The sequence below is a fragment of the Mastomys coucha genome, unplaced genomic scaffold (assembly GCF_008632895.1).
Source record: "Mastomys coucha isolate ucsf_1 unplaced genomic scaffold, UCSF_Mcou_1 pScaffold3, whole genome shotgun sequence".
In the NCBI taxonomy this organism is placed as follows: domain Eukaryota; kingdom Metazoa; phylum Chordata; class Mammalia; order Rodentia; family Muridae; genus Mastomys; species Mastomys coucha.
The window spans coordinates 28,235,949-28,245,312 of NW_022196909.1; the positions used below are offsets into that span (position 1 = coordinate 28,235,949).

Here is a 9,364-nt window from a genome sequence, read left to right on the forward strand (position 1 = left end):
AGTCATATGTGGTGGCACACACCCGTGACCCCAGCATTTGAGAGGTGAGGCAGGAGGATCAGAAGTTCAGGCTTATTCTTAGTCTATATAGCAAGGCCAGCAAGAGCCGCATGAGACCCTGTCACACAGAAGAAAAAAACAATCCTGTTTACAAAATCCTGTTTACAATCCTGTTACAAAATTCAGAGATAGCTTGGGTTCCCTGCAGGTAGGTGTGTGTGTGTGTGTGTGTGTGTGTGTATCTATCTGTCTGCCTGTCTGTGTCTGTCTCTGTGTGGGGGGATTGCAAATCATTACTATGAACTATTCACTAGACATGTGCTTATTATTAAATCAGTTTATCTAATTCACTGCCCTAGTCACTCCATCTGGGTCATTTACCGACTGCTAAGTATTTTCTGGGGCTTGTCCTAGACACTGGGGTTGCAATCTAAAGCTTACTGACCTTTAAGAATGGCAGTGCTAATCATATTCCTGAAACTTTTATGAGTGTGGCTTCTGGAAATCACTGGTGGATCTCTCTGGCCTCATTATCAAGTGAGGGAGATAATTAGGTAATCCCATTTTTTTTTTATTTGTTGTTGTTTTCTAAGACAAGGTTTCTCTGTATAATCCTGGCTGTCCTAGAACTCTCTCTGTAGACCAGACTGGCCTCGAACTCAGAGATCTATCTGCCTGTCTCTGCCTCTGCCTCTGTTGAGATTAATGGTGTGTACCACCACTGTTTGGTGCTGAAATCTCATAATTTTTTTTAAAGATTTATTTATTTATTATATATAAGTACACTGTAGCTGTCTTCAGATGCACCAGAAGAGGGCATCAGATCTCATTACAGATGGTTGTGAGCCACCATGTGGTTTCTGGGATTTGAACTCAGGACCTCTGGAAGAGCAGTCAGTGCTCTTAACCGCTGAGCCACCTCTCCAGCCCCTCATAATTTTTTTTTTAAAGATTTATTTATTTTATGTATGTGAGTACACTGTGGTTCTCCTTGGACATACCAGAGGAGGGCATCAGATCCCATTATAGATGGTTGTGAGCCACCATGTGATTGCTGGGAACTGAACTCAGGACCTCTGAAAGAAGAGCCAGTACTCTTAACTGCTGAGCTATCTCTCCAACCCTGAAATCTCATAATTTTAAAGCCTTCAAGATAAAAGGATTCAAGAGACTTGACTTATTCTTTTATTTATTTATTTATTTATTTATTTATTTATTTATTTATTTATTTTGGTTTTTTGGAGACAGGGTTTCTCTGTGTAGCCCTGGCTGTCCTGGAGTTCACTCTGTAGACCAGGCTGGCCTCCAACTCAGAAATCTGCCTGCTTCTGTCTCCCAAGTGCTGGGATTAAAGGCGTGCGCTACCACCGCCTGGCTTGACTTATTCTCTTAATCCAGCCATATATGTTTCCAGTTTCCAAGCATAATGCTGGGTCCCTGGACTGACATCTTCTCTACAAGATGAATGGAAGGTCAGGTGGGGGATAAACCTGAGCCAGGGCATTGTTTGCCTAGAAGGTCAGAGGCCTAGCACCGAACACACAAAGTGTGACGGTACATTCCCTTAATCCCAGCATGTTAGAGGTCATCCTCAGCTATGTAGCAAGTTCATGGCCAGCCTGTAATACAGAAGATCGTATCCATAAATAAACAAATCTGTGGAAGGTGCTAGAGTAGACACACCTTTGCAAAGGTAGACAAAGAATGTTCATAAGTGTGTCAAAGAGAATTCTGGGTTTAATCGTGTCTATTCGATGCTGATGTCAACAGATTTTCTCTTCTCGTACTGATCTCAGAAACTTTCCTGTGACGATTTCTGGAGTGTCACAGGACTGCCCAGGTGTGGGATAGCAGTATTCTCAACATCTTCCGAGATGGGAAGTGCATTACTGGATGCTCCCCCATCCCCTGTCCCTGACACTCTTTTAGTTAAAGCCCCCTAACTTTGGATCGATTTCATGTCACATGTCACTTGTGTCCCAGTGTTCCTTTTTCTTCTGTATGGCAATGCTTTTGGTAGGTGGGCCAAAAATCTTAACCTATCCTGGATACACAATTTGCAAAAACGTACGTCTTATTAATACCTTTGGACACTAAGAGGCAGAAGAAGCACATGGACTGTCGTGCAGGGAGATAATCCACGGTGCCTCCCAGAGGGGACTCTTCGGGGAGGAGGGTGAGCTAAGTTTATACTAGGAACAATAGCCCTAAGAAAGTAGACTTTTACGGAAGACCTTAAAAAGCGTACGTTTGACATCCTGATGACTAAAGAACGCAGTTGTTCCCAGCACAGAACGGCTGCTCCCAACATGGCTGTTAGGACTGAGGAGCGACGGAGCTGAGTGGCTCTGTGCAAAAAGTCTGTGTCCAACATCTGTCACTCGAAAGATTATTCATGTTCAATTGCTTCCCATTGTCTTCAAGTTATTCAACTTCATTTCCCCGTCAGTGCTTTAGCTGGGGATTAATAAACTATTTATGGGAAGGCAGGGCTTGAAGTCAGGGCGATGGTGTTGGGGTTGGAGTCTGAGGGACCAGCGGGGGAAACAAGTCCAAGTTAAAAGGCCTCCTGATTTGTATGTAGATGATTTAATTAAACAAAAATATCTGAGGATACACCCATGGTTCGAAAGGAGAGAGAGAGCTTCCTAAAATCAAATTGAAACTATCTGAGCCTGTTTCTTTGCCTCTGGATTCCCCTAAATAAACAAACAAGCAAACAAACAAACAAAACAAAACAAGAAACAAGCGGAAACGAGAGGAATAATTAAAGATTTCCTTGTGTAAATCTAATAATTATCCATGGTGGAAATCCCATCTTGTCGATGTTCTTGAGGACAGAGGACACACTAGAACACTGAGTTGCATGAAATACTTTTAGTGGTAAAGAAATCCATTAAAAATTATTCCTTTCAACTCCCCAAATTATTTAGAAGTTTCCATTGTGCATGTAGATGTTTTATTAAGTTTAAAAGGTAAATAATGAAGCGATTAGTTATCATCTCAGTGTGTAGCCCAATACTAACGGACAAGAAAATGAAGTAGAGATGCTGAATTAATCTGCCAAGCCCTTGGAACCCACAGAACTCAACTACAGAACATAGCATCAAGCCTAAAATAGACACATTCATATCTTTGGCTTTATTTTAAGTTATTTCACAGAAACTATTTGCAGAGTCACACTCCAGGCCTGCAACAGTATTTGGATTTCCTAAGTTGTATGAATTTATTTAGTAAATTAAATGAAAATGTTAATACTTTAGAATGTAAAATTGCCACTTCTTAACAAAGCAAAATCTTGGTAGAGTTCAGATAAGCCTAGCGATGTCAGAATCAACATCTTCCCGCAAAACGATTTTCTACTTAATCATTTAAAAACCCCGGGCCTTTGTTTTTGATATGTAAGCTGCCCGCTGGTATGGGAAAAGATGAACCAGGCTCTCCCTCCACCCCCACCTTGTTATTCTATTGGGGACAGCCAGACCAGGCCACTCCAGATGGTGTGTTAGTTAGCGATGGACATAGCTTTGGAGAAACTTCAACAGATGAAGGCAGTGATGTCAGGATTTTGCTGTGCGTCGCTCCCCTCCCCCCTGCCGTTCCCAGGGTAGGAAGGTGCTGAGATGGGAGCGGAGGGACGCTCGCCCACCTGCCACCACCTGTTCCCTCCTTGAGCCCTGGGCTATAAATTCTCCTCCCTCACTGCTCTGTCTGGCGCTCTTCGACATCTACTGCAAGCGGTCCAGGCGCTCCTGACCTCGCTGAGCTTCTGCGAAGATTTCGTCACCCCGAAAAGCAGTCTCAGGTTTTCCCAGAGAACTGGAAGGGCTTCCCCCTCCCCCCCAGCAACCCCCAAGAACGATCCGCAGCAAACTGCCAGAAAGTTTCCTCCTCGTTCAACTTCCAGTGTTTGGGGTGGGGTGGGGGAGGCATAACTTTTTCCTGAGCATCACTTCCACTGCATCTGGGCCAGGGAAGGGACGTCAGCCTGGCTCCCCAGCAGGACCCCAAGCCACAGAGTCGCACACAGTGTCCTCTGGCCACCGACTGACGGACTGCCCGTGAGTCGCTCCGTCCTGAGTCTCGTTCACTCCCGGGGAGCCCCGCAGAGCGGCCGCGTGGATGAAGTCGGCCTGCAGACCCCAGGGCCCTCCGGCGGGAGCGCGCGGCGCGGCCCCGTGCGCGGGCGCAGCGGAGCGCGGGCCCCCGTGCGCGGGGCCCGGGCGGCTGGAGAGCGCGGCGCGCAGGCGCCTGGCGGCCAACGCGCGCGAGCGGCGCCGCATGCAGGGGCTGAACACGGCGTTCGACCGGCTGCGCCGGGTGGTGCCTCAGTGGGGCCAGGACAAGAAGCTGTCCAAGTACGAGACGCTGCAGATGGCGCTCAGCTACATCGTGGCGCTCACCCGCATCCTAGCCGAAGCCGAGCGGGACTGGGTGGGGCTGCGCTGCGAGCAGCGGGGCCGTGATCACCCCTACCTCCCATTCCCGGGTGCCAGGCTCCAGGTAGACCCCGAGCCCTACGGGCAGAGGCTCTTCGGCTTCCAGCCGGAGCCCTTCCCCATGGCCAGCTAAGCCTCAGGGCCATTCGGGTCTTAGAGGAGAAAACTCAGTCGCCTTTTCTGCTTACTTTCTTTCCCCTTTCAGACCGGTGGGTGAAATGAGTTCATTGGCCCCCTTTCTCTACGTTTCTTGGGTTTTATAGGTTTCATGAGTTGGACATGGTGGATGACTTTGGACTGCTGTGAAAATAAGGCTCCGTCCCTTTTAGCCTAAGACACGAGAGTTGGGGTCTAACTGAGTTGGTAGGGGGCTTGTCTTGCATGTATAAAAGCCGTGGGTTCCAGCCCCAACTGCTGCATAGACAGAATACGGTGATGTACGACCTGTAATCCTAGAATCATTTAGGAGGTGGTGAAATATATATATATATATATATATATATATATATATATATATATATATATATATATATGAGACCCCGTGTCAAAAAAAGAAGAAGAAGAAGAAGAAGAAAAAAAGATTGAACAACACTGGTACTAAAACAGCAGACAGATAGTTACCTTCTTCAACTTTGCAAGTTTGTCCCTATTGGAAGAAGCTATATTATGCGACTTGTTTTGTGTTATGAGCAGCTATCTTGTGGTGTAAATTCATTGATGCTCCCGTATACTGTGTGTGCATGCCTCAGGTAGAATAAGACTTTTTCCCCCCACGGGGCAGGGGTGGGGGGTACTGGTAGAGTACTTGGGCATGAGCGCTCTGTATTTTTTTAACTGTACACATTAAAATATAGATTTTTGTAAAATACAACTAATTTGTGTTTTGAACTTACACATATTTTACTAGTATCCTGGAGAGGCACTCAAGAGCTATTGGGAAAGGTGATGTCGAATGCTTCCAGAGTATGGACGGGGAGTGTTTAATCCCAGTGTAGTGGCTCGACTTACAATCTCAACTCTCTCGAAAGCTGAGGCAGGAGAATCACCCTGGGTAATATGAAGCTAAATTAAAATAGCATGTAGCTTTCAGGTACGAAGATTATTTAATATTCAATATTTTAGTTTCCTTACTGAGCCAGTTAGTAAATTCCCTTACAAGTACCCAGATAGATGCATTCCAACACGAGTCCACACACGTAATTGTCCACGTCCACGTACGTGAATGCATAGCCAGCCAGAAGAGTTTCCCTGGTTTTATAACAACAGGAAAAGGAATGCTGCTTGTGGAAGTGTTTTCCTTATAATCTACGATTTGAACAGTGAGGGCTTCACTGCCTTCGTGGCTGGTGGAAAGGGAGCATCTACAGCCAGGACATGGATTCGGCTTGCTTTAACAAGTTTGCTGAGCCATGAACAGACCAAGCCTTCATGTGGACTGGCTGTGCGCAGCAGCGATTTGTGAATCGCAGGGGGGAGGGGGAGACTGGCTTTGCCCAGCAGCGATTTGTGAATGGGGGTGGGGAGGGACTGGCTGTGCCCAGCAGCGATTTGTGAATCGGGGGCTTCATGAATTGGGGGGGGGCACCTGTTCACAGTTAGGAAAAGCAGGACAGTAATGTTATCTATGCATGTGGAATCTGTCACAAGCCAACAAAAGCAACAGCGCCCAAATCCTCTGACTGTGGATTCCAAAGCCCAGCTACTAACACAGCCTCTGTGCTAAATAAATCTATAGGACATCTCCATCAAAATGACTGACTTAGCTTTGTATGTGCTGTGGGGATCGCTCAGGTGGTAGAGCGCTCGCCTAGCCTGGTCCTGGGTTCTATTCGCAGTTCGGTATGAAGTGCCAGCAATCCCAGTACTCAGGAGTGGAGACAGGAGGATCAGGAGTTCCCAGGCATCCTTAGCCACATGGTGAGTTTGAGACCGACCTGGGCTACATGAGATGCTGTCTTTTTTTTTGTTTGTTTGTTTGTTTTTCAAGACAGGGTTTCTCTGTATAGCCCTGGCTGTCCTGGAACTCACTCTGTAGACCAGGCTGGCCTCGAACTCAGAAATCCACCTGCCTCTGCCTCCCAAGTGCTGGGATTAAAGGCGTGAGCCACCACCGCCCGGCTTTTTTTTTTTTTTAGATTGATTTATTTTATATATGTGAGTACACTGTAGCTGTCTTCAGACCCACCAGAAGAGGGCACCCGATCTCATTACAGATGGTTGTAAGCCACCATGTGGTTGCTAGGATTTGAACTCAGGACCTCTGGAAGAGCAGTCAGTGCTCTTAACCACTGAGCCATCTCTGCAGCCCCATGAGATGCTGTCTTAAAAAGATAATCAAAAGTCTAACTATTATGGGTCCCCTGGAAGGCTGTTGAAGGGTCTCCCTTTCATCTGCTGCTGTTAATGAGATAACAGTGATGGTTCAGGACGCCTCGCTGCAGATTATAGAGAAAAATGCTTAACCTCTCGACTCCACAGCCTTAGGAAATGCTGTGACAGAGCAAAAGAAAAGAAGACAAGGGCGGGCAGTGGTGGCCTGGGAGGTAGAAGCAGGTTCAAAGGTAGCCTGGTCTACTGAGTGAATTCCAGGACAGCCAGGGCTACACAGAGAAACCCTGTCTTGAAAAACTGAAAAACAAACAAAATAAAAACAAAAACACACACACAAAAAAACCAAAAAGAACCAAGGACTCCTGAGGGTGACCTCTGATCTCATATACCAAACACACACACACACACACACACACACACACACACACACACACACACGCACATGCACATACCATACATCATACAAATACACATACCACACATATACTCAAACACACCACACATACACAAACATATAAACACCATACATATACAACCACACCACACATAACATATACCCCATATGTACACAAACACACACACTACACATACACAGCCAAACATACACAAGCACACACATACGACATATACACACACATACCATACCATACCACACACAAGCACATACCCAAGCACATACACATACCACACACACGTACACCACAGAGAAGTCAGTATTCAGATATTCTCAATCTTCTCTTTTTTAAAGATTTACTTATTACAAATAAGTACACTGTAGCTGTCTTCAGACACACCAGAAGAGGGCGTCAGATCTCATTACAGGTGGTTGTGAGCCACCATGTGGTTGGTGGGAATTGAACTCAGGACCTTTGGAAGAACAGTCAGAGCTCTTAACTGCTGAGCTATCTCGCCAGCCCCCAGATAGTCTCAATCTTTATTCCGTTTGTTTTTGAAGAATTGCTGACTGCTACAGCACTTTTTCCAATGTTCACATTTGAAAGAGTTTTCTTTCCTTTTTAAAGATCGGTTGACTTCTATGACAACACAGCATGTGGGCTGCTCTTTCTCAGCATAGCATAGCTATTAACAAACACCTGTTTCCAGGCAGGCTTCCGGAGCTGTGTCCTTCCCAAGCCTGTGGAGATGGGAGGCCCCGTGTCTGTCACGATCACTCACGATCACTGGCAGTGCTGCAGGCCCCTGAACCCTTCAGTAGTGCAGGATGGTGAGAGAGTTCCCAAAGGGCCCTAGGTAATTAAAACACCTGGGAGTGGTGTCTCAAACAACCCCCACCCCCATGAAAAACACCTGCTTTGTTCCTGTCCTAGGGAAACTGAAGTATTTTGCTTATTTTGCAATTAAAAAAAAAAAAAAAAGACCCCGGGGCCGAAGAGATGGCTCAGCAGGTAAGAGCACTGACTGCTCTTCCAAAGGTCCTGAGTTCGGATCCCAGCAACCACGTGGTGGCTCGTAATGAGATCCCGTAATGAGATCTGACGCCCTCTTCTGGTGCGTCTGAAGACAGCTACAGTGTATTACGACGGAGCAAGCAGGGCCAGAGAGGTCCTGAGAGTTCAACTCCCAGCAACCACACACACAATGGTTCACGGCCATCTGAACAGCTACAGTGTACTCATACACATAAAATAAATAAAATAACTCTTTAAAAAAAGACCCTATAATTATAGAAAAACCAGAAGATTTGTGTGAAATTCATGCAAATTATTTATATTCCCCTTAATAGTTCATAGACATAAGGTTTCTTTTAGCAGATCTTCATATTGGAAGTGAAAGGCTAAAGTAGACCAGGTAATTAATTTTTTTATGTACATTTGGTGTTTTGACCTACATGTATGTCTGTGTTAGGGAGTTGTCGCCAACTGAAACTTGAGTTACAGACAGTTATGAGCCACCATGTGCGATCTGGGAATTGCACTCAGGATGTCTGGAAGAGAAGCCAGTGCTCTTAACTGCTGAGCCATCTCTCCAGCTTCGAGGAAATTTAATGTTAAAATTTATAAAAAACTAAATGAAAAAACAGAAACAGGGATAAGGTACAAACCTTAATTTACCAGTATTATATTAAAAAAAGGTATTGTTACAGGGCCTGCGAAATGTCTCGGGGGTGAAGTGCCTGCTGGTGACCCAAGTTAAAGCCAAATAGAGGAGAGAAATCCTTTCAGAACAATGCCAAGGCATTTTATAGCCCGCCCCCATCTCTCTCTCTCTGTCTCTCTGTCTCTCTGTCTCTGTCTCTGTCTCTCTCTCTCTCTCTCACACACACACACACACAGAGGATTGATAATAATAATGATAATAGTAATGATAATAGTAATGATGATGATGATGATGATGATAATAATAATAATAATAATAATAATAATAATAATAATAATAATAATAATATAACAACAATCGCAGAAGCTAGGCCTGCTGGCCCATTCCTGTAATCCTACCACTAGGAGGTGTAGACAGAGAGTTAGTTCAAGGTCATCCTCCGCTACGTAGCGAGCTGGTCAGTGAATAGCCTGGGCTACATGTAACCCTCTCTCAAAACAACACCCACGCATGCGCATGCGCACACGCACACGTAG

The 9,364-nt window shown here is 45.6% G+C and overlaps 1 protein-coding gene across 1 annotated transcript; it reads left to right on the forward strand.

Moving 5' to 3' along the window:
• Positions 1-4,122: 4,122 nt before the first annotated feature.
• Atoh7 (atonal bHLH transcription factor 7) lies at positions 4,123-4,937 on the forward strand. The gene is made up of 2 exons (XM_031348235.1): positions 4,123-4,503; positions 4,703-4,937. The coding sequence occupies exons 1-2, from the start codon at positions 4,123-4,125 to the stop codon at positions 4,709-4,711; spliced, it is 390 nt and encodes a 129-aa protein (XP_031204095.1). The 3' UTR covers positions 4,712-4,937.
• The last annotated feature ends 4,427 nt before the right edge of the window (positions 4,938-9,364 follow it).